The sequence below is a fragment of the Aquila chrysaetos genome, unplaced genomic scaffold (genome assembly GCF_900496995.4).
Source record: "Aquila chrysaetos chrysaetos unplaced genomic scaffold, bAquChr1.4, whole genome shotgun sequence".
NCBI lineage: Eukaryota > Metazoa > Chordata > Aves > Accipitriformes > Accipitridae > Aquila > Aquila chrysaetos.
Genome location: NW_024470384.1, coordinates 204162 through 226973, shown reverse-complemented (window position 1 = coordinate 226973; position 22812 = coordinate 204162). Strand labels below are relative to the sequence as shown.

General features: G+C 70.0%; 5 protein-coding genes across 7 annotated transcripts; 3 read left to right on the top strand and 2 right to left on the bottom strand.

Moving 5' to 3' along the window:
• Window positions 1-1430: 1430 nt before the first annotated feature.
• TRIR (telomerase RNA component interacting RNase) lies at window positions 1431-3052 on the bottom strand. The gene is made up of 3 exons (XM_030006367.1): window positions 2774-3052; window positions 1948-2025; window positions 1431-1848 (listed from the first exon to the last, which is right to left on the bottom strand). Exons 1-3 carry the CDS (start codon window positions 3008-3010, stop codon window positions 1741-1743), a joined length of 423 nt encoding a protein of 140 aa, XP_029862227.1. The 5' UTR covers window positions 3011-3052; the 3' UTR covers window positions 1431-1740.
• Window positions 3053-3240: 188 nt separating this feature from the next.
• GET3 (guided entry of tail-anchored proteins factor 3, ATPase) lies at window positions 3241-5694 on the top strand. The gene is made up of 7 exons (XM_030006364.2): window positions 3241-3416; window positions 3689-3836; window positions 3909-4057; window positions 4156-4306; window positions 4396-4503; window positions 4830-5027; window positions 5299-5694. The coding sequence occupies exons 1-7, from the start codon at window positions 3256-3258 to the stop codon at window positions 5428-5430; spliced, it is 1047 nt and encodes a 348-aa protein (XP_029862224.1). The 5' UTR covers window positions 3241-3255; the 3' UTR covers window positions 5431-5694.
• A 1006-nt stretch (window positions 5695-6700) lies between these two features.
• Window positions 6701-10479, top strand: BEST2 (bestrophin 2). Of its 2 annotated transcripts, none has more exons than XM_030006409.2 (9): window positions 6701-6895; window positions 7144-7238; window positions 7641-7874; window positions 8293-8447; window positions 8530-8607; window positions 9004-9156; window positions 9228-9308; window positions 9425-9576; window positions 10070-10479. In XM_030006409.2, exons 1-9 carry the CDS (start codon window positions 6744-6746, stop codon window positions 10215-10217), a joined length of 1248 nt encoding a protein of 415 aa, XP_029862269.1. In that variant the 5' UTR covers window positions 6701-6743; the 3' UTR covers window positions 10218-10479. The 2 variants fall into 2 exon arrangements, with proteins under 2 accessions (XP_029862269.1, XP_029862268.1); XM_030006408.2 differs by having other exon boundaries at window positions 9410-9576.
• On the bottom strand, window positions 10476-17602 carry HOOK2 (hook microtubule tethering protein 2). The gene is given in 23 exon segments (XM_030006407.2): window positions 10476-10813; window positions 10815-10844; window positions 11244-11315; window positions 11386-11493; window positions 11978-12081; window positions 12280-12350; window positions 12459-12490; window positions 12764-12829; window positions 12911-13025; window positions 13095-13158; window positions 13435-13516; window positions 13613-13723; window positions 14176-14377; window positions 14486-14626; window positions 14827-14984; window positions 15237-15317; window positions 15552-15614; window positions 15898-15965; window positions 16047-16179; window positions 16291-16341; window positions 16671-16743; window positions 16879-17034; window positions 17522-17602. Coding segments are annotated over 23 exon segments (2331 nt in total). The 5' UTR covers window positions 17548-17602; the 3' UTR covers window positions 10476-10489.
• A 1594-nt stretch (window positions 17603-19196) lies between these two features.
• LOC115338002 (basic proline-rich protein-like) lies at window positions 19197-22778 on the top strand. Of its 2 annotated transcripts, none has more exons than XM_030006405.2 (2): window positions 19197-20383; window positions 20541-22778. In XM_030006405.2, exons 1-2 carry the CDS (start codon window positions 19992-19994, stop codon window positions 22387-22389), a joined length of 2241 nt encoding a protein of 746 aa, XP_029862265.1. In that variant the 5' UTR covers window positions 19197-19991; the 3' UTR covers window positions 22390-22778. The 2 variants fall into 2 exon arrangements, with proteins under 2 accessions (XP_029862265.1, XP_029862266.1); XM_030006406.2 differs by lacking the exon at window positions 19197-20383 and having other exon boundaries at window positions 20663-20684; window positions 20842-22778.
• Window positions 22779-22812: the final 34 nt, after the last annotated feature.

Sequence of the window (22812 nt, the reverse complement as noted above, 5' to 3'; positions counted from 1 at the left end):
ACGGGGCGGGAGGGCACAGGGGGACATGGATGAGGGCCGATCTCCCGCCTACTGCCCCCCCCCCCCCCCGAGACTACGAACGCCCCCGGCCGTGCCGGCACCCCCACCCCACCGGGCCTCCCCCCGCACCCCCGTTTGCTTCCCAGCCCAGCTTCCCCCCCGCCTCCCCGGTTTGATCCTCTCGGCCCCGTACCCCCCCCCCCCCCCCCCGCCGCCATCGGCACCCCCACCCCGCGGCACGGCCCCTTTCCCCCCCCCGCCCCCACCGCAGCTCCCCCCCCGGCCCCGGCTTGCCCCCCTGCACCCCTAATGACCCCCCTCAGTGCCCAATTACCCCCTCAGCCCCCCATCACCCCCCTCAGCCCCCCCCCCGCGGTCTCCTTCACCCCCCCCACCCCAGCCCGGTCCCGGCCGGGCCTCCCCCGCCCGCCAGGCCCCGCGCCGATTCTCCGCCACCCCCGCGTTCCCGCCGGGCCCGTACCTGCCGGAGGGGGGATCCCGGGGCTCGGGGCGGGGAGGGGGGGGACGGTCGGGGACGGGGGGGAAGGGGGGGGGGCTCGGGGCGGCCTCGCGCAGCCGCGGGGCACCGGCGCTGCCCGGAGGGAGCGAGCGCGGCACGCGGGCGCTGACCCCCGCCGGCCACCGTCCGCCCCGCCGCGGGCACCACGTGAACGCGCGGGAAGGACAGCGCCGCGTCACGTGGGCCGGAGGCGGGGCCACATGGGGAAAGGGCGGTGCTGCTGCGCGCATGCGCGGAGTCACCCCCTCCCCTCGGCACTGCAACGCCGGACTCGACCGCCCAGCGCGCCCCGCGGCGCGGGCCGTACCACTGCCGGGGGAGGAAGGCCTCCCCCGCGCAAGCCCGACCAAGGGAGCGACGGACGCCCCCGGCGGCAGCCTCCCCCCTGCTCAGCGCCGGGTGGGCGGCGCTAGCCGGGTCCCGCCAGGTCGGGGAAGCACTGGGGAGACTGGGCGCACTGGGTGGGTGAACCGGGGCGATCGCAGCGCACGGGGGAACTGGGACCACAAACCCGTCAGGGTCATCTGCTGGAGTTTGCCCCAGGAGGGCCCGGCCCCGCCACACGCCGGGGGGGGGGGGGCACAGGCTGCGGGTCCCAACCCCCCCCCCCCCCCAGCTTTACTGGGGGAAAAAAAGCCAATAATGGTGAAAGTTTGGCGCTGGGGGCGGGGGGGGGGGGGATGGTAAATAAAGAGTTGATGGCTGGAAGCCTCAGAGTCAGTCGGTGTCATGGCCGGGTGAGGCTGTACCCCCCCAGCAGGTGACAGTGTGGGGCAGGTTGTGTCACCCCATCACAGCAGTCTCAGCATCTCACCCCCAAACACCAGGAGACCCCCAAACCCACAAGACCGGTGTAACAGTGGGGGGGGGTGGCCCCTTCCCCAAAAACACCCACAAGTCGCTCAGCAGCTCCGAAATCTCCGAGGTCTTTAATGCTGCGACAGCGGCCCCCCCGCTCCCGCCTCTCCCCTCCCCGTTTCTCCGCTTTCTACCCCAAAACCACCCCCCCACACAGGGGCCGGGTGGGGGGAGGAGTGGCGACGGGTCCCAGCAGGCGGCAGCGGCAGCAGTTTGCCAGCCGGCGTCAAGTCCTGGTTGCCGGCGGGGCGGGAGCGGCGGCCCCGGGCGCACGATCGGTATTTATAGATATAAAAGGGGCGGGGCCGGCGCCTCCCCTGCCCTTAAATAAGTATATACAGGGGCGAGTCCGGGCGCGGGCGCTATTTCACCAGGGGCCGGGTTTTGTCGTCGTCGCTGCACTGATGCGCCTTGTACTTTTTCACCTCCGCCATGTACTTGGCCCAGGCGTCGCCTTTACTCGTCAACACCTGCAAGGAAACAAGGGGAAAACGAGGTCGGTGAGCGCGGCACCCCCCGGCAGCACCGCGTGTCCCCCCAGGAGCGGTCGGGGGTCCGGGGACACCCACCTCCTCATCCGTCTTTTGCTTCTTGGCCACCACTCCCGTCTTCAGGGCCAGCTTGTTCCCCCCTCGCCGCCTGCCCACCTGGGGGAAGGGACAGAACTGCCACCGTTACGCGCGCCGCGGGGACCGCGCCGCCCCCTGCACAACGGAACAGGAGGGACGTCCGTCAGACCCCGGCCGGCAGCCGTCCGTCCGTCCGCCCGCAGCGGGCAGCACCGCGGGGACCCCGCTCCTGCCCGGGGTGCTGCCGGCAGCCGCTGCTGCCATCCCCGAGGACGGGGGTGACGTCCCCCGGGGAACAGCGGTGCCAGAGCAGCTGAAGCCACCCCCATTCCCCAGGAACGGAGGATTTTGGTGCGGTTTGATGTGGTTCAAGAAGAGACAAGAAAAACCCAAAACCAAAAGACAGCATGACAGGGAGCCCTGAACAGCACTAAGGTGCCCCCAGGACCGCTCCAGAAAGCGGCGGTACGGCCCCCCCCGGACGTGCCCCCCCCCAGCTCGGCGACCACAGGTGCCCGCGGAGTTCCAGGGCCCCGGGGCCACCAGCCCCGCCGAGGGCCCCGGTCCCGGTCCTGGCCCCGGTCCCGGGAAGTGCCGCTGGCAAAACCGGGGCCTGTACTCACGCCCGGGGAACCGGCTCACCCGGGGAAGCTCTCCCGCGGCAGGCCGCCGCTGCCGGGAAGAAGCCACCGCCACCCCCGGAGCCAGCCCGAGGGCCCCGGTACCCCCGCGAAACCCTCAGCCGGGGCCGCCGCAGCGGGCGGGCAGGCCGGGCAGCAGCAGGGCCGGCGGGGGCGGGAGGAGGCCGCGGGCCCCGCGTCCTTACGAAGCTGAGGGCGCCGCCGCTCCTCTTCGAGCCGTCGGACGGGCGGTGCGGGCCGGGCCCGGCACCGCCGGGGGCCTCCGCGGCCGCCGCCGCCGCCTCACGCTCCCGCTGCTGCTCCGCCTCCATCTTCCGCTTGAAGAGCTCCAGGAAGCTGCCGTCGTTGGCGAAGACGTTCACGCCGCCGCCGGGCCCGGGCGGCGGCGACGGGGCCTCCCCCTCCTCGCCGTGCGCCTCCATCTTGTCCGCCGCTAACGCCGCGCCGCGGGGAACGCCGGGAAGCGCGCGGCGCCGGGAGATGACGTCAGCGCGACGGCCGTCGGGGCGGCGTTGCCGGGCAACGCGCGGGTCGCTCGCCGCGCTGTCCCGCCCCGCGCCGGATCGCCAGGCGCGGCGGCCAATCCGCCGCAGGGGGCGCGACAGCGCGGCGGGGCGGCGGCCAATGAGGGCGCGGGCGGGCCGGCGGCGCGGCGGCGCGGCGGAAGATGGCGGCGGCGGCGGGCGGGTGGGGGCCGGAGGCGGAGGAGTTCGAGGACGCGCCCGACGTGGAGCCGCTGGAGCCGACGCTGGCGAACATTATCGAGCAGCGGAGCCTCAAGTGGATCTTCGTGGGCGGGAAGGGCGGCGTGGGCAAGACCACCTGCAGGTGCGGCGGGGCCGGGCCGGGCCCCCGGGGGGGGGGGCGGTGATCGCGCCGGGATGGGGTGGGATCGGGCCCCCGGGGGGGGGGGGGGGATTGGACCCGGCTACCCTGGGGGGGGGGAACCGGAGCAGACCACCTGGCGGGAGGGGGGATGGGACACATGCAATCGGAGCGCCCCGGGACGGGGGGGGCGGAATTGAGCTAGAGCCCCTCGGGCAGAAGGCAGAAGCAGTCCCCGGGGGGGCCACCCCCGCCGTCACTGCTGTCCCCCCCAGCTGCAGCCTGGCCGTGCAGCTCTCGAAGGTGCGGGAGAGCGTCCTCATCATCTCCACCGACCCCGCGCACAATATCTCCGACGCCTTCGACCAGAAGTTCTCCAAAGTCCCCACCAAAGTCAAGGGCTATGACAACCTTTTTGCCATGGTGAGTCCAGGACGGAGGCGAGAGCCCGCCCCGCCCCCACCACGGCCCCTCTCACCGTCCGAACCCCGGCAGGAGATCGACCCCAGCCTGGGGGTGGCGGAGCTGCCCGACGAGTTCTTTGAGGAGGACAACATGCTGAGCATGGGCAAGAAGATGATGCAAGAGGCCATGAGTGCCTTCCCCGGCATCGATGAGGCCATGAGCTACGCTGAGGTGATGAGGTGAGCGGAGCTGTACGGGGCCGGGGGGGCCTGTCAGGGGCTGAGTTTTGGGGTTGTGACCCTGCTGACTCCCCCCCCCCCCCCCGCTGGCCCCGCAGGCTGGTGAAGGGCATGAACTTCTCGGTGGTGGTCTTCGACACGGCGCCCACTGGCCACACGCTGCGTCTGCTCAATTTCCCCACCATCGTGGAGCGGGGCCTGGGCCGCCTCATGCAGATCAAGAACCAGATCAGCCCCTTCATCTCCCAGGTGAGGACGGGGGCTGTGGGGACAGGACCCCTGTGGGGTGGACGGCATGTGTGGCCTCGGGGGATGGATCTCACCGCCACCTTCCCCAGATGTGCAACATGCTGGGGCTGGGGGACATGAATGCTGACCAGCTGGCCTCCAAGCTGGAGGAGACGCTGCCCGTCATCCGCTCCGTCAGCGAGCAGTTCAAGGACCCGGTAAGGCCACCAGTGGGGCGGGGGGCCTCCTCTGGGGGGCATGGGGATGCCAGGAGAGGGATGGGGATGCCAAGTAGGGGAGTGGGGACGCTGGGAGGGGGATGGGGTCAACAGGAGGGGGACAGGGATGTGGCCAAGCTGGCCCGTGCACATTCCTGTGGGGAATCCTGTGCCGCGGGGCCAGGCAGGGATCCCTCCAGGGTCTCTGTGCCGGACAGCTGGGTCTGCGGAGGGGATGCCGAGAGCGGTGTCACCCTGAGACCGGTGTTGCCGAGCGTGGTGTTGTGGTGTCACGCTGAGCGCGGTGTGGGGGCCCGGGTCGGCAGGAGCAGACAACGTTCATCTGCGTGTGCATCGCCGAGTTCCTCTCACTCTACGAGACCGAGCGGCTGATCCAGGAGCTGGCCAAGTGCCGCATCGACACCCACAACATCGTGGTGAACCAGCTCGTCTTCCCCGACCCACAGCGGCCCTGCAAGATGTGCGAGGCCCGGCACAAGATCCAGGCCAAGTACCTCGACCAGGTACCGCCTCTATGCGGGGGTCCACGGCGCAGCGGCGGGGGCCGGGGGGCTGAGTTTGGGGAGCCTGGGAGGGGGTCGGGGTGGGCGTTAACATTTGGGGAGCCCGGATGCCTGGGACCCTGCCTGGCTCTGGGAGGGGAGGGGATCTTGGGAGGTGGAATTTGGGGATCCTGGATGCCTGGGACCCTCCCTGAGGCCATGGGCGGGGTGCTGTGGGGGTTGGGGGGCCTGGACGCCTGGTTCCCTGCCCCCCGCCCCACTCTCCCCACAGATGGAGGACCTGTACGAGGATTTTCACATCGTGAAGCTGCCGCTGCTGCCCCACGAGGTGCGGGGGGCTGACAAAGTGAACACCTTCTCCTCCCTCCTGCTGGACCCCTACCAGCCCCCCAGCCCCAAATAGCCTGCCCACGCCCCCCGGGGGGGGGGGGGGGGGGCAGCCGATATTTATTTCCCCCCCCCCAGGAGGGGCAGGACGGCTCTGCCCACACACCCCCCCCCCCCGCACGCAGCCCCCACCTCCAGGCTGCAGCCAACCAGCACCACAGCCCCTGCCCCGGGCTGCTCTGTCCCCCCTCCCTCCCCGTCTGTCCCCCCCCCAGGCCGGGGGGGCAGAGACGGGACCCCCCCAGGGGACCTCGTGTAAATAATAAACTCGGGAAGTGGAGAGGCAGCTCTTGGGTGTTTTGGGGGGGCCTGGACGCCTGGGTTCGCTGCGTGGCACTTGGAGGGGGAGGGGGCCCGGACACCTGGGTCCTCTGGGGGCCGCGGGGCTCAGCCTGGCACTGGGGGGTGTGACGTCAACGCCGGCTGGCACCAGGCCTGGCGGGACGCAGGGACCCTCATTAGCGCTCGAGGCGGATTAACGGGGCACGGGGAGGGGGAGGGGGGCAGCCCGGACGCTGGGGTCCCCAGCGTGGTGGGGGGGGGGTCCTGCAGCGGGGGAGGTTGGGGCCCGGACGCCTGGGTCCCGGGGGGGATGATGGGGCTGCAGCAACCAGGCTCTAGCGTTTTAGGGGGGCTGCGTGGCGGTGGCCCCCCCGCCCCCCGCCCCACACAGGTCCAGCCCCATGTCTCACGTCCCGCTGCGATCTGTCCCTGCGACCCTGCTGCTGGCATGAGGCCGCGGGGCCGGATCCAGGCCAGCCCGGGGGGGACCCAGGCGTCCGAGCCACCAACCCCCCCCACCCCAACCCTGCCTCAGTTTCCCCCCCCAGGGAGGGGGTGGGCTCAGGACTTGCCAAACCAGAGTGGCCGCTCCCCTGGGGGTTACGGGGGAAGGACCCAGGCGTCCGGCCTTCCCCCCCCCCGCCCTCCTCCAGGGGACCCAGGCGTGTGTGTGTCCCCCCCAGCCCCGGGGCAGGGCCAGACCCAGGACGGTATTTAAGGTCCGGGGATGGGGACGGTGGCCCCAGACCAGCGGTGGCCGCCCCAGCTCAGGTCTCCCACAGGTGAGGGGGGGGAATGGGGGGGGGGGGGTCCCTGCCCAGCCTGGGGAGGGGGGGGGGGGTGGCAGTGCCCCGTGGCGTGTCCCCAGGGTGTCGGGGTCCCCAGGCTGTGCCTCGTGTCCCCTGGGTATCGGTTCAATGACATCCCCCCCCCCCAGGTGCATGTCCCCCCCCTCCCAAAGTGTTTTCGTGCCCCCAGGGTCCCGTTTCTTCGTCCCCCAGGGTTTTGCCGTCCCCAGGGCACTGCCCGGGTGTCACCGCGGCCGCGATGACGGTGACCTACACCTCGCGGGTGGCCACCGCGCGTTTTGGGGGCTTCTCGCAGCTGCTGCTGCTCTGGCGCGGGAGCATCTACAAGCTGCTCTACCGGGAGCTGCTCCTCTTCCTCGCCGCCTACCTGGGGCTCAGCCTGGCCTACCGGTGCGGTGGGGGGCACGTGGGGGGACTCGGTGTGCGCGGGGGCACGCGGAGGTGCAGGGAGTGCATCGGAATGGGGCTACGGGGACACGCAGGGTGCGGGGGGGGGTCATGGGGACGGGGGGACACGGGTTGCATGGAGACACGGTACCTCGTACGGCAGGACACGGAGGGGGGGACACACGCAGCTGGAGGGAGGGGCTGGGTGAAGCCCCCGGTGTCCCCTCACGTGTCCGGTCCCCCCCTCCCAGGTTCCTGCTGTCGGAGGCGCAGAAGCGGCTGTTTGAGAAGCTGGTGCTTTACTGCGACAAGTCGGCCAACCTCATCCCTGTCTCCTTTGTCCTCGGTGAGAGCCCCGGCCCGCCCGGGACCCCCCCCCCCCCCCCCCGAGACCCCCCCAGGCCACCAGTGTCCCCACAGAGCCTCCCCAGACCCACCAACCTCATCCCCGTCTCCTTTGTCCTCGGTGAGACCCCCCAGTCCCCCTCCCCGTGTCCCTAGCTCCCGCCCCTCCAGTGCCTTCTCCCAGTACTCCCACTGTCCCCAGTGCCCTTGCCCCCCCATGACCCCTACCAGCGTTCCCAGTGTCACCAACTTCACTCAGCACCTCCACCCAGTGCTCCCACTGCCCCCCCCGTGCCCCAGCTCCCCCACCTCATCATGTCCCCAGTGCTCCCAGTGTCCCAAACTCCCCCCAACACCCCCTTCCCAGGGCTCCCAGTGCCCCCAGAGCATCCCAGTCCCGCAGGTTTCTACGTGGCGCTGGTGCTGGAGCGCTGGTGGGGGCAGTTCCGCAGCGTCCCGGCGCCGGATGGGCTGATGGTGGCCGTGGCGGGCAACGTCCATGGGGCCGACGCGCGGGGCCGCATCCTGCGCCGCACCCTGATGCGCTACGGCAGCCTGGCTGCGCTGCTGGTGCTGCGCGCCGTCAGCACCGCCGTCTACAAGCGCTTCCCTACCACCGACCACCTCGTCGAGGCTGGTGCGTCCCTGCCGCTGTGCTGTGACCTCATCAGGGCACGGTGATGTCATCAGAGGGGGTGACGTCAGCACAGGGGCAGTAATGGGCCAGTGGGACCAGCGGGAGGGTGGCAGGGGGCGCGGGGACCCCCTGGGGATGGCATCATAGCAGTGATGTCACCGTGGAGCACCACACTGGGGATGGGAATGGCATCACGGCAGTGGTGTCGCTGTGGGGGTGGTGATGTCATCAGAGAGGCAGCGATGTCATCATGGGAACTTCATGGGGCTGGGCATCAGCTTCCCCTAACCTCTGTGCTGCGACATCAGTGGGGCACCCCGATATCACTGGGTGTCAATGCTGCTAGGCAGTGACATTATGGGGCAGCGGGTGACGTCATGGGGGGGGGGGGGGGCAGATGGTGACGCTGGCCCTGCAGGGTTCCTGACGCGGGAGGAGCGGCGGCGGCTGGAGGGGCTGCGCTCGCCCTACAACAAGTTCTGGGTGCCCTGCGCCTGGTTCGGGGCGCTGGCGGGGCAGGCGCGGCGGGAGGGTCGTGTGCGTGATGACTGCGCCCTCAAGCTCCTCATGGAGGTACCCCCAACCCACCAAGCCCCCTGACTCCCCCCGGGCCCCCTCCGGGCCCCCCCCAACCCTCCCGTGCCCGCCCCCCCAGGAGCTGAACCGCTTTCGGGGCCACTGCAGCCTCCTCTTCCACTATGACTGGATCAGCGTCCCACTGGTGTACACCCAGGTGGGCACTGGGAGCACTGGGAAGGGGAGGGGAATGGCAGGAATGGGGACATGGTGCGGGGTGGGGGGGAGAGGGGAAGGGGGGACTGAATAGGGATGGAGGGACATGCGGGGGACACAGACAGGGATGGGGGGACACGGAGAGGACCCAAGAGGGATGGAAGGATGTGGGGGGGCCTGGATGGGGATGGAGGGACGTGAGGGGACATGAAGGGACATGGGGGGTCAGGACAGGGATGTGGGAACATGGGGGGACCTGGAGCAACACAAGGAGACATGGATGAGGATGGACGGACATGGGGGTACGTTGGCAGGGATGGAGGAACGCAGACAGGGACGTAAGGACACGAGAGGACGTGGGGGGACACATTGGTGGGTGACCGTCCCCCCACTGCAGGTGGTGACCATCGCCGTCTACACCTTCTTCGTCACCTGCCTGATCGGGCGGCAGTTCCTGGACCCAGCCCAGGGCTACGCAGGGCACGAGTTGGACCTGGGGGTCCCCGTCTTCACCCTCCTCCAGTTCTTCTTCTACGTGGGGTGGCTCAAGGTGGGTGGGAGGGCTGGGGGGGGGGCCGGGGGACACACGGCAGCCTTGGGATCACGCTGGCCCCGCCGCAGGTGGCCGAGCAGCTCATCAACCCCTTCGGCGAGGACGATGACGACTTTGAGACCAACACGCTCATTGACCGCAACTTCCAGGTACCCCCGTCCCGCTCCCACAGGACACCCGGCGGGGGGGCGGGTGGCAGGGGGAACCCAGGCATCCAGGAGGGGACCCAGGCGTCCGGCGGTGGACCCAGGCATCTGGCCCACAGGTGTCGATGCTGGCGGTGGACGAGCTGTACGGGGAGGTGCCAGCACTGGAGCGGGACCGGTACTGGGACGCCGCCAGCCCCCGGGCACCCTACACGGCCGCGGCCGCCCCGCTGCGCCAGCCTGCCTTCCGCGGCTCCGCCTTCGACGTGGCGTGAGTGGGGACAGGACCCCCCACCCCGGGACCCCCAACCCCCTCAGGACTCCCTGCCTCAGATCCTACAGCCCCCCAACCCCACTGGGAGGGACCCTGGGGAACCCAAACAATTCCCTGGGGTCCCCCAAAACCACAGACTGCCCTAGGGACTCCCACCAAACCCCACTGACCCCCGAACTGCCCCCCAGATCCCCTCCAGCCAGCCCAAGACCTTACCAGTTTCCCCCAAACTACCCTAGAGACCCCTACCCAAAACTGCCCAGAGACCCCCAACTGCCTCTAGGGACCTCTACTTTCCCCCCCCAGGGACCCCAAAACACCCCCAGGGACCCCATGGCCCAGCCTGGGACCCCCCCAAAGCCAGTCCTGGGGGCTGTGGGTGTCCCTGACATCTTAGGAGGGTGTTGGGCATGACCCCAGGTGCCCAGGGGGAGGTTTGGGGTGACCACCATGTCTCTGGGTGGTTTCGGGTGACCCCGGCGTCCTGCAGGCTGGCGAAGGAGGAGATGCAGTTCCAGCCGCTGGAGGACATTGGGGAGACCCTCGGGGACACCCTTGAGCCCCCCCCCACGGCCACCCCCAGGCACCTTCACCCGACGCTTCTCCCTGCTCCGCCGCAAGAACAGCGCTGGCTCTGAGGGGGGGCTTGGCCCCGAGCCTCCCCCGGGGGCCCCCCCCCGCGCCTGCTGCCCCAGGGGACGGGGATGGGGACAGCCTCGGGGGGGACACAGCCGTTCTCCTGGGGGACGCCCCGGGAGGGAGCAGCAGCTCCCACGACCGCTGGCTCCTGCACCCCAGCGCTAATGACATAGTTTAAGGAGGCAAACCCCAAAACACCCCCCCCCCGAACACAGCTAAGCCTATACAAGCCCCTGTTGGGAATAAACCCCCAGCCCTGAATCCTGTAGCTTTATTGAAAGGATTTTGGGGGGGGGGGGGGGGCGGGAGCAGGAACCCCTGCCCCACAGAAAAGGGGTACAAAAATAGAAGTGCTAAAAGCCCCCCCAAAGAGGGGTGCAGGGCCTTGCCCCCCCCCAAGAGAATGGGGGGCAAGGCCGAGCCAGTAGTATCTAAAATGGGACCAGCCCAGAGAAGGGGGGGCCCCCCCAGACCCCCAGTCAGCGGTTGGGGGGGCGGCCATGGGGGGGGGCCGGGTGCGGCGGGCGGCTGTGGCCAAGCGCTGCTGGGCCAGGAAGGACTGAGCCCCCCCGGGGGGGGGCCCGTGCCCCCACTCCCTCGCTTGCCTGCTGCTGCAGCGCCAGGCCCTGGCGGGGGGACACACACGGGTTGAGTGTCGGAACCCCCCAGACCCACAGTGCCTGGGGAGACCATAAGGACCTCCAGCACCAAGCCACTGACCGCCCCAAGTTGATGCATTTACCCCACCAAATACCCCCCCAATTACAGCCCCCCCAAATACTTGCTCTCTCCCAGGGTATCTTTGCCCCCCCCCCGAAGTATCTATAAAAACCCCCCCCCCCCCGGGGTACCTGCTTGCCAAGAAGTACCTATGGCCTCCCCAAGAGCATCTGTGCCCACCACGTGGTATCTGCTGTCCGTGAGAATATCTGTGCCCCCACTCGCAGCCTTTGCCCAGGGGGCACCCGTGCCCCCACCCCCAGGAGCAGCTGCCCCCCCCCAGACCCCCCCCCCCCATCGCTCACCATGTTGTACCAGGCAGTGACGAGCAGCCGCTCCTCCCGCTCCCGCTGCGCGTGGCTCCGCTCGCAGTCGCTCTGGGGGGGGCCAGGGAGGGTTGAGCCGGAGCTGGAGACCCCCGGACACCCTGCCCCAGCCCCCCCTCACCTCCAGGTGCCGGATCAGGGCGTCCTTCTCCTGCAGCTGGTTCCGGAGGGCACGGAGGGCGGAGGCCGCCGCAGGGCCAGGGGGCTTCGGCTCCAGCGCCCGCAACACCTGGCGGGGGTGACAGCATGGGACCCCCAAACCCCGACACAGAGGAGCCCCCCCAGGGTCCCGTCCCCTGCCAAAGACCCTCTGGCCTGCCAAACAGCCCTGGGGGGTCCCAGCATCCCCCCAGATACCCCAGGGCTCCTCCCCAGCCAAGAAGAGTCCTGAGCACCCTCACTGAGATCCTCCCAATGGGTCCCAGCCCCCCCCCATGCACCCAAGAATGCTCTGAGGAAGGTCCCAGACCCCCCCAAACCAGGGCATCCCTAGGGGGCCCCAGAGCCCCCCATGCACCCAAGAGACCCTGGGGGAGAATCTTAGAGCCCCCCCCCCAGCATAGGTACGATATTCTTGGCGGTTCCCACAACCCCTCCAATACCCCAAAACAGCCCTGAGGGCCCCCAAGCTCCCTCAACCCCAGGACCACCAGGGTCCCTGAGCCCCCCCAGTGCTCCCAGGGCAGCCCGGGGGGGGGGTCCCGGCCCCGCACCGTGCGGGCCCCCCCAGCATGCCGATGGCAGCGCTGTTCCAGGACGCGCAGGGTCTCCTCCCTCCGGCGCAGGCTGTGCTGCAGCTCCTCCTCGTCCTGTGACCCTGGGGGGGGCATGAAGAGGGGAGCGGGGCAGGGGGGGCACAAAAAGGAGATCAAGCCAGGGAGGCTCCCACACCAGCTCCCTCCCCCTGGACCCACAGTCTGCCTGAGGGAAACTGAGGCATGGTTCAGCTCCTGCCACCTCCCTCTTCCCTGTGCCCCCCCTCCCAACACACTGACCCCCCCTGGACACTCCGTACCGCTGCCGTCCCCGCGTGGCTCCAGTTCCTCCTTCCCTTGCAGCTCTGCCCCTGCCTTGGGCAGCTCCTTGCTGGGAGACCGGGGGGGACACACAGGTTGGGGACGTGGGGACGGGCTGTCCCGTCCACCCCACCCCACCCAGGGGGGCTCAGGCTGGCCCCTTCCCCCTCACACTCACAGCTCCTCCAGGGTCTCCTCCAGCAGCAGCAACTGGGGGGAATGAGGAGTGAGGGGGGGGCTTTCCAGCATCCCCAAAGCCTAGGGGGGCCTGAGAAGCCCCTGCCCCCCCAAAACCCAAACCCCACTTGCCCTCAGATGCGGAAGCCATACTAAAACTATGAAGTCCCCCAAACCATCAGAATTCTCCAATAAAATGAGAACCCCTAAGAATACTGAGACCCCGCCAAAACAAATAGCAATGTTTTCCCACCTCCCCAAACCCCCGATCCCTCAAGGAAGCCCACACCCCCTCACCCCACTTACCTCCTCTGCGGGGTCCCCCTGATCCCCCAGCACTGTACGCAGCTCCGCCACCCCCGTGGACTCCAGCCTGCGGGTTGGGGGGGTGTTAGGGATGCGGGGGGGCCTGGGGGGGAGCTCGGGACACCATGACCCCCCCCCGGCCCCCACCCTCTGCCGGTCAGCATCATGCAGCTGCCGCTGGAGCTGATCCCGCTGGAGCCGCAGCGTCACCTCCTGCGCCTGCAGCCGCCGGTTCTCCTGCTGCAGCCGCGCCACCGTCTCCCTGGGGGGTCCAGGGGGGTCAGGAGATCTGGGGAGGGCCCCAGGATTGGGAACCCCCCCTTGCACCCACCTCAGCTCTGCAGGGAGGATTTCGGCTGCTAGGTTTCCTGCTGGGGCTGTCCCCTTCTCCAGCACTGCATGTGGTGGTTGGGAAGACGGATAGTTGCGGGGGGGGTGAGAAGTGACACTCCCAAACTGCACTCTGTGGACCCCCACTGCACCCCAGCCCCCTCAAAGCCCCCCAACCCCCCCCCCCTCAGGGTAACCCCCCCAGCCCAAAACCCCTGCCCTGAGCAGGGATTCTCTGGTGTCTTGCACGAGGGTTGTGCTCAACCAAATCTCTCTCCCCCGCAGGGTCTGTCACCTCCCCAAGGGGGTCTGTAACCGTGCCCCCAGAGTCCCCCACCCACCTGCCTGGCAGCTCTGCTGCACCTGAGTGCAGCGCAGCTCCTCGTTGGCCTCGCGCAGAGTGTCCCGCTCCTCCAGCAGCCGCTGTGAGCGAGGAATGTCAGCGGGGGGGACGCAGCCATCCGGAACGGGGACCCCGGGCGTCCGGGGCCGGGGCAGGGGGAAGGACACCCCACCCACCTCCTTCTCCTTGTTCAGTGCCTCGAACTTCTCCTGCAGGTTCCTGAACTCCACCTGCCATTTCTCTGCCCGCTGCTCTGCCTCTGCCTGCTGCCCACTCAGCAACTCCACCTGGGCGGGGCCACAGCTGACCACACCCCCAGCCCTTAGCCCCGCCCTGGGAACAGCCCAACCCACCACACCTTCACACCTCTGCTAGCATCCCCTGCCTGACCCATGGGTGGCCCCGCCCCCTGCTGACCTGGTCCCACCCCTAGCTCCACATAGCCCCACCCCCTTTCCTGGCTCCACCCCCCATCAGCCACCCTGCTGGGGATGGCCCCACCCACCTCCCCATGCACCATGCCTCTGCTGCATGGCCCCACCCCACCTATACCCCCCATGGGGAGGAGCCTATAGGCATAGCCCCACCCCCTGCCCCAAAGCCACACCCCCTCAGTCCCAGCTGCATTGGGACCTGGACCATGTTGCTCCACCCCTGGCCCAAAGCCCCGCCCCAACCGACCCCTGCAGTCCCGCCCACCTAGCCACAGCCCCGCCCACCTAGCCACAGCCCCGCCCACCTGCCTGCGGGCAGCCTCCAGCTGCGCGCAGCCCGCCTGCGCCCGGCCCAGCTGCTGCTGCAGCGCGGCGGCGCGGCGCAGCTGGGAGGCATGGCGCTCCTCCAGCGCCCGCACCCAGCGCCGCAGGTCGCCCGCTGCCGCTGCCCGGCCCCGGTACGCCGCCACCGCCGCCTCCAGCCGCCCTGCGCGCGCCGACGACGCCCTGCCGGACGGGCGGCACCGCTGACCCCCTCCCTGCGCCAGCAGCACCGGGGGACGTGCCCGTAGGGGTGTCCGGGCAACCCTGTCCCCCTGCGGGACCCCAGCCCACCTCAGCACGTCCATCTCATCGCGCAGGGCCCGTGCCTCCCCGGCCAGGCTGCTCAGCTCCTCTGCTCGTGCCTGCAGCCCCCGCGCCTCCCTCTCCAGCCGGTTGCAGCGTTCCCGCAGCTCCTCCTTCCCGCTCTCCAGCCTGCGCAGGGGGACCCCGGCGTCAGGGGCACCCCCGCGGCACAGGGGTGCGGGATGCACCTTGCTCCCCTGACCCCCGTTTTGTTCTCTCTGGCACAAAACCCAGACCCCAGAAATCGGGGTGACCCCCCTGCTAAGGGACCCAGGCACCCGGGCTGGCCCCCTCCCCCTGCCCAGGGGACCCAGGCATCCAGGTCCTACCGGTAATTCTCCTCCTGCAGCTGCTCCACCTGCGTCTGCAGCAACAGCAGCTTCTTGGCGGTAGCGCCGGTGGCGTCGGCCTCCAGCTGCGCCTTCTCCTCCCGCAGCGCCCGGTTCTCCTCCGCCAGGCTGCCCTTCTCCTCCAGCAGCACCGCCACCTGCCCCGCGCCAGCAGGACCCAGGTGTCCGGGAGGGGACCCGGGTGTCCGGGCTCCCATCCCAGCGGGGTCTCACTGGGTGTCTGCGCCCAACCCTCATAGGGGACAGCAAAAAATCCTCTCCCGCTCAGCATTACTGCTTTGGGTGCCCTCGCCCCAGTTCTAGAAATGGGGAGGGAACAGCACTGGGAGACCCAGATGATCGGGGGACCCCCAGCACCCACCAGGAGGACCCAGCCATCCGGGCCCCACCTGCTGCTCCAGCTCAAGGCAGCGCTGCTGCGGTCCCCCGGCCTCCTCGGGCTCCTCGCTCAGAAAGTAATAGCGCCGTGACTGCAAAAAGGAAAAGGCGGGGGGGGTGTCAGTGCTGGGGGGTCACCCAGACACCCCCAAACCCCCTCAACCGTTCTCTGTTCCTCCCCAACAATCCCCAGCCTACCCCAGCCTCGGGGCTCCCTGCATCCCCCCCTGCCAAACGCTCCTACCGCAGTTGTCCCCCACTGACCCTGGCCTTGCTCCCCTATCCCTGCACACAGCCCCCCCAGTCTGCCCCCCCCATCCCTCTACCTGTGTGTCAAAGTTCCCATACGTCTCCACTGCCATCGTCTCTGACGGCTCTTTATCCAAAAGCTGTATGAAGGAAAAAATCACAAAATGGGGTTTGCGGGGGCTCTTCAGGCCCCCCCCATAACACCCAGGGCTTCCCCAAAATCCCCCAAGAACCACCCCCAAAAACCTTCCTACAGAGCTCTCTGGCCCCATTCACTCTCAGGCCCCCAAGATGCCCCAAAATCTCCCTGAGCCCAACCCACAGGGACCCCCAACCTCTCCTGTTCCCCCCGACCCGCCTAGGGCCCCCAACACCTCCTGGGGACCCCCAACAGCTCCCTGGGGACCCTCAAACCACCCCCACCTCCTGGATGGCCATCATCACCACGTGCTGCACCGACTCCTCCAGTGTCATGATGCGCTGGATATGTTCTGCAAAGGGGAGATGTGGGGGGGGTTAGGGGGGTCAAGGGGCATTTCAGGGGGGTGGGGGCCCCCCAGCCCTGCACCCACCTTCCCGCCTCTCGCAGCTCACAGCGCACCCCAGCACCAGTCGCACCAGTTTGCCCAGTTGCTCTGGGTCGGCGTGCTGGGCTGCCAGCGCCACGTCGGGCACGTGCTGCTCCGCCACCGCCTGGCCCAGCACCTGGGGGGCCAGGAAGGGGGGGGGGCAAGGTCAGCCCCCCCTCTGGGGAACCTCCCCACCCCAAAACGGGGGGCCCGGATGCCTGGGTCCCCCGCGCACCCCCACACTCACGTCCTGCCAGTACTCCAGGACGCTTTGCAGCACCTTCCGCAGGTTGCTCACCTGTGTGTGTGGGGGAAAGCTGGGAACTCCCCCATACCCCCAAAATACCCCCCCGCACTGCTGTGGCCCTGCCTCAGGTTTCCCCAAAATGGCCCTCCCCAACTGAACCCCCCAAAACCAGCTCTCCCAATCAGCCCCTGCATTGCGTCCCCCAAAACATCCCCCCCAAACAAGCTGCCCCCAGACCACCCCAAACCAACACTTCCAAAACCTCCATTCTCCCTTCTCACGCCCCAGAGCAGACCAAAGGCTGAGAATTACCCCCCCAAAACACACATAGAAGTGTCCCCCCTGCAAACATGCCCCCCCCCAACACGTGCCCCCCCCACCTTCAGCCGCCAGTTATCCTCAGCGTCATCCCGGATCCGGCCCAGCCATGTCTCGTTGAACCACAAGGCGTCGCTGGGGGGCACAGGGTGGTTCCCAAAATCAGGTCCCCTCCTGCCACACTGCCCCCACCTGGGGGTGCCCCAGACCCCTTTGGGGGGCCCTAAGGGTGTCCCCAAAGTGGGGGGGCAGTGTCCCCCTGCCACTCACATGCTGTGCAGGACGTGGGCGAGGGCCACCCCACTAGCCAGGTCCTGGGGGGAGGCACAGGGCGAGGGGGGGGGCGAAGGTCTGCAGCTGGGGGGCACAAAGTGGGGGGTCAGGGCATGGCTACCCCCAAAACAGCTCCCCTGGACCTGCTCAGGGCTGAGAACAGACAACTCGTGTCCTGCCCCCCCCCCCATACACCAATGCCTCCCTTGCAGGCAGGGGAGCCCCCAAACCTGCACAAGCCCCCCAAAGCACTGCAGGGGGGGGCAGGCCCCCCCTTTTTACCCTCAGCAACATTCTCCTAGGCATAGGGTAGACCCCACTGGGCTGCCCCCCCTGTTAACCCCCCCCACATTAGCTGGGGGCAAAGGGCACCAGGTGGGTCACTGGGTGCTAGGGGGGGGGTCACAAGGGCTCAGCAGGTACCCGAGAGGAATCACAGGGCCTGGGGGGGGGTGGGGGGGGGTGTCACAGGGTGCCGGGGGTGCTCGGGGGGGTCACCAGGCCGCAGAAAGCGCCTGGGGGGGTTCAGGGGGTACGGGGGACCTGGCAGGGAGATCACACGGGCGCGGGGGTGCCCGAGGGAGTCACACGGGCCCGACAAGGTCTCGGGGGGTCCGGGGGGGTCCCGGCCCCCCCTTACCCAGGTGAGCAGCGGCCCACACGCATCCCGCCCCGCCGCCGTGGCCGCCATCTCAGGGCCGGTCCGCCAGGGGCACCGAGCCGCGCCCAGAGCGGCTGCACCTGCCTGCCCCGCCCCCTTCCGGCCTCGCCCCTCCGCTCTCTCGGGACCGGGCCTCCAGGGCTACAGAGTCGTGGGCGAGAGCGGGCCTCACCTGCTCGCCACGCCCCTTCCGGCCCCGCCCCTCCGCTCTATCAGGACCGGGCCTCCAGGGCTACAGAGTCGTGGCGAGAGCGGCCTCACCTGCTCGCCACGCCCCTTCCGGCCCCGCCCCTCCGCTCTATCAGGACCGGGCCTCCAGGGCTACAGAGTCGTGACGAGAGCGGCCTCACAGGCTCGTCCCGCCCCTTCCGGCCCCGCCCCCCCGCCATTTTGGAGCCGGGCCTCCAGGGCTACAGAGATGCGGCCAGAGCGGCCTCACCTGCTCGCCACGCCCCTTTCGGCCACGCCCCGCCGCCATATTGGAGACGGTCCTCCAGGGCTACAGAGTACCACGCCCAGAGCGGCCGCAGCTTCTGGCCCCGCCCCTCTTCGGCCCCGCCTCCGCCGCCATCTTGGGGCGGTCCGCCTGTGCTCTCGAGCTCCGCCTAGAGGGGCCGCCCCTGCCGGCCCCGCCCCTGTTCGGCCCCGCCTCCGCCGCCATCTTGGCGCCCAGCACCGCCCCTCCCGGCCCCGCCGCTGACTCAGCGCCGCGTCACCGCCCGCCCCCGCCCCTCCGGCCGCTCCCGTCTGCTCGGCCGGGCCCGCCCCGCCCCGTCGGGGACCGGCAGCCGCCAGGTGCGGGGGGGGGCCGGGGAAGGGGGGGGGGGGACGGCGCCGGGGCCGCGCGGGGTCAGGCCGGGCCGTTTCCCCTGCGGGGCGGGATTGGCGGCACCGCCTCCGTGACGTCAGCGACGAACTCGGTGACTCCGGTTGCGTCACCGGCGTGGGGCGGGCGGCGGGAACCGGCCCCAGGGGACCCAGGCGTCCAAGGGGGGGTGGGGGGTGTCAGCGGCATCGCCATGGCAACGCCAGCGCGCGCTGCTTCTACCCCCGCGGCGGCACTTCCGGTTCCGGGACGGGGGGAGTCCGGGACCCCCCCCCCCCCCGTGCTCCCACTGCGGTTCGGGAGACCCCCCCAGCACTCCCAGTGCAGTCCTGGGGATACCCCAGTGCTCACAGTAGAGCCCTGGAAACCCCCCAGTGCTCCCAGTAGAGCCCTGGGGACATCCCAGTGCTCCCAATGGAGCTTTGCCCCTGCCCCACCGTGTCCCAGTGCACCCCCAGTGCCCCCAGTCTGGCCCCAAGACCCTCCCAGTGCCCCCCCCCGGTTGTTGCCACTACTGTGAGCCCAGGCGTCCAGGCCCAGGGCATGCTGGGAAATTCCCACCCCACGGGGCCTCCGGGTTCCCAAGGGACTCCTGGGTCCCCCTGAGCCACCCCCCCCCAGAGCCCCCATCCCCCCCAGCCTCGCTCCACCCCACCCTCAGGTGCATGGTCACTCCCCCCAGTTAGTCCCAGTCCCCCCAGGACTCGCAGTTTGCAGGGGGGGGGTTGGCCCAGATGGGTGGATTCTCGCCCCACTGCCTGTGGTGGGGGGACGGTGCCGGATGCCTGGGTCCCCTGGGGGTGGGGGGGGTTCACAGGCCCTGGCCTTGGACGCCTGGGTCCCCTGAGCGGGCAGCCCCCCCCCCCCGCACCGAAAACCCGGTGGCAGCTGCGGCCGTTGGGGCCGTTGGGCACCCAAAGGTGATGCCAAGTGAGAGGCACTGGGGGGGGTGTGGGGGGAACCTGAGACCTCCCCGGGCCCAGGCCCCCCCGCGGCCCCCCAGGCCCAGCCCCTGCAGCTGGAGGACCCCGGCATCGGGGTAAGAGCTGCCACCCCCCCTCCTTCACCCCCCCCCCCCCCGACTTCCTGCTCCCGTCACTTCCTGGCATGGGGAGGGCGCAGCCAGGGGACCAAGGCATCCAGGTCTAACACCCCCCCCCGCCTCAGTTTCCCCCATGGGGGGGTAGAACTGGGGCAGGGGGGCCCGGGACACCCGGATCCCCAGGGGTCACAGCAGGGGGTCCGGCCGGGCCTGACTCAGGGGCTGCTTGTGGGGAAGGAGAAGTCAGGAGGGAAAATGAGACGGCCCCAAAATCCCCTAAAATCCAGGGTGGGGGCGGGGCCCGGATGCCCGGGTCCCCCCTGGAAAGCCCCGGGGGCTGCCGGCAGCGCGGGGCATTAGCATGTGGCCGAGACTGGGTGGGGGGGACCCCCGTGCCGCCACCCCGCACACATGTCCTCATGCATGCACACGTGTGTGCGTCCCTGCCCCGCCCTGGCAGGCCGGGACACGCCGCTCGTTAACCCGCGTCCGCCCCGCCCGGACGCCTGGGTCTCCCGCCGGGCAGGGGCGTCCTGGGGGACTCAGGCTGGGGGGTCCCGTGTGCTGAGCGCGGGTGTGCGATGCCGGGGCGCGGGGAGGGAAGTGACTCACGTGTTGCCGACGGTGACTCAGGGACGGGGACTGGACCCAGGCGTCCGGGCGCCCGTGGGGGGACCCAGGTGTCCGGGCGCCCACAGCACGGGAGCCGACACGCATGGGCACCACATGAGCTCGTGTGTGCGCATGGCCCTGACATGACACGCGTGTGCTCTGCGCTCGCCCCAGCCCTGGTGTGGGCTGGGATCACACGCGTGTGCACCCAGAGCTGTGCTGCGGCCTGTGTTCACACACGTGTTCACCAGGACGTGACCAGAGCCCGTGCTCACATGCGTGTGCACGTGGACATGTGCTGGGGCCCGTGCTCACACACGTGTGCACCGGGACGTGTGCTGGGGCCTGTGCTCACACGTGTTCACTGGGACACAACCAGAGCCTGTGCTCACGCATGCATGTTCACAGGGATACGACCAGAGCCTGTGCTCACACGCGTGTTCACCAGGACATGACCAGAGCCTGTGCTCACACACGTGTGCACTGGGACACATGCTGGGGCATGTGCTCACACGCATGTGCACCAGGACACGTGCTGGGGCCTGTGCTCACACGCGTGTGCACCTGGATACGTGCTGGGGCCTGTGCTCACACACGCGTTCACTAGGACACAACCAGAGCCTGTGCTCACACACATATGTTCACAGGGACATGACCAGAGCCTGTGCTCACACGTGTTCACCTGGACACGTGCTGGGGCCTGTGCTCACACGCGTGTTCACTGGGACACAACTGGAGCCTGTGCTCACACACGCATGTTCACAGGGATATGACCAGAGCCTGTGCTCACACGCGTGTTCACCAGGACATGACCAGAGCCTGTGCTCACACGCGTGTGCACTGGGACGTGTGCTGGGGCCTGTGCTCACACGCGTGTGCACCGGGACGTGTGCTGGGACCCACGCTCACACGCGTGTGCCCCTCCCAAAGCCCGGCCCACGTGTACCTGTACCCCGTGCACACGCCGGTGCTGGGTGCCCCCCACATGCCCCCCTACGTCTGTGCTCACGGGTGCGTGCCCCCCCCTTGCACACGCGTGTGTCCCCCCACCGTTACGCGCCCCCCCCGCTCCCCCGCAAGGCCCCGCCCCTTCCCGCACGGGGGCGTGTCCGTTCGCGGGGGGGGCGGGGGGCGTGTCCGGCGGGCGCCGCAGCCAATGGGGCCGCGCTTCCGCCGCGGGCGGGTATAAGGCGGGCGGGCGGCGCGGCGCGGGGACGCGGGTTCGAGTCCCGCCGCCGCTTCCGCGCCTTTCCCCGGTTGGGCCGCATGTGCGCGCGGATGGAGCCGCCGTTCTACCGACCCGCGCCCTTCTCGGGCGGCTTCTGCCGGCCCGAACCCGACTACGGGGCGCTGGCGGGAGCGCTGCCGCCGGGGCCCCCCCCCGAGCCCTTCCGCGGGCTCAAGCCGGCGCCCTGCCCCGACGGCGGCTTCTTCGGTAGCGGTGCCGGTACCGGCGGCTTTTTCTACCCCGGCCCCGGGGAGCGCGAGGGCTTCACCGGCAGCTTCGCGCAGGCGCTGGACGAGCTGCACCAGCCGGGGCCGCCCAACGTGGCGCTGCCGGAGCCGTCGGGGCTGGCGGCGGCGGCGGCGGCGGGGGGAGGACCCTTCCCGGGGGTCCCCGGAGCAGCACCGGAGGCGGAGGCGGCCGAGCCGGGCCCGGACTCGCCGGGAACGGCTGCAGGCGGAACGACGGCGGTTGCGGAACCGGCTGGCGGCGAGCCGGTGCCGGCGGCGGAAGCTGGAGCGGATCGCCCGGCTGGAGCAGCGCGTCCGTGGGCTCCGCGCCCAGAACGCGGCGCTGGCGGCGACGGCGGCCGGCCTCCGCGCCCAGGTGCGGCGGCTGCGCGGCTCCGTGCGCGACCACGCCGGCTCCGGCTGCCCGCTGCCCCCCGGCGCTGCCCTCGGCTTCTAGCCACCACCCCCGGGCGGGGAACGGACCGGCCCCGCCCCGGCCGCTGCCCGGTGGAGACCCCCCGCACGGACACCCCGATGGGGACCCCACGGACCTGGATGGACCCGGAGGGACGGGGAGCCCCAGCGCGGACGCGGAGGTACGGGGCGCCCCGACGGGACGCTGCGTGGGACTGTGCCAGGACGAGGACCACGGCTTCGGTGGCGGGGTGGGGGGTCCTGGTGGGGACCCCCGTGGACACGGACCCCTGTCGGCTCCGGCTGCTGCTCGGTGAAGGCCACCGCTTCTCGGGGGGCACCCAGAGGGGACTACCCCCCCAGCATGGACCTGGAGGAGCTGGGGACCCCCGATGGAGAACCCCAAAAGGACCTGTGAGGATGGGGGACCCCTGGACTTGCCCCCCCCCCCCCAGCATGGACCAGCCTGAAGGGACCTGCAGGAGCGGGCACCCCTAGTTGGGCTCCCGCGGTGGGCTTGGGGGACCCCCAGGGCCCGCGGGAACGGGACCTGTGGGATGGACCGGGTACCCCCAAACCCGGTCTGGGGGTGCCCCCCAGCTGGGCCTGGGGACCCCTCCGGGCCTGGGGGGGACCCGCAGGGTCGGGCCCCCCAAACTGGGGATTCACCCGGGGGGGGGATATCCCAGGGATGGACTCATTTTGTGGGGGGCTGAGCCCCTGTTCTGTGCACCCCAAACGGGGGGTGTATTGGGGGGGAACCCCCCCTGTAACGTTTACAGGCCCCGCCGGTGCCCCTGCATCCGAGGAGGGTCGGGGGCGTTTTGTTGTCGCTGTTTATTTTTTTTGTACGTTTGTATTTAATTAATAATAATTGTAATAATGGGTCTAATTGTGCTGTGTTCTGGGGGGGGGGGGGTG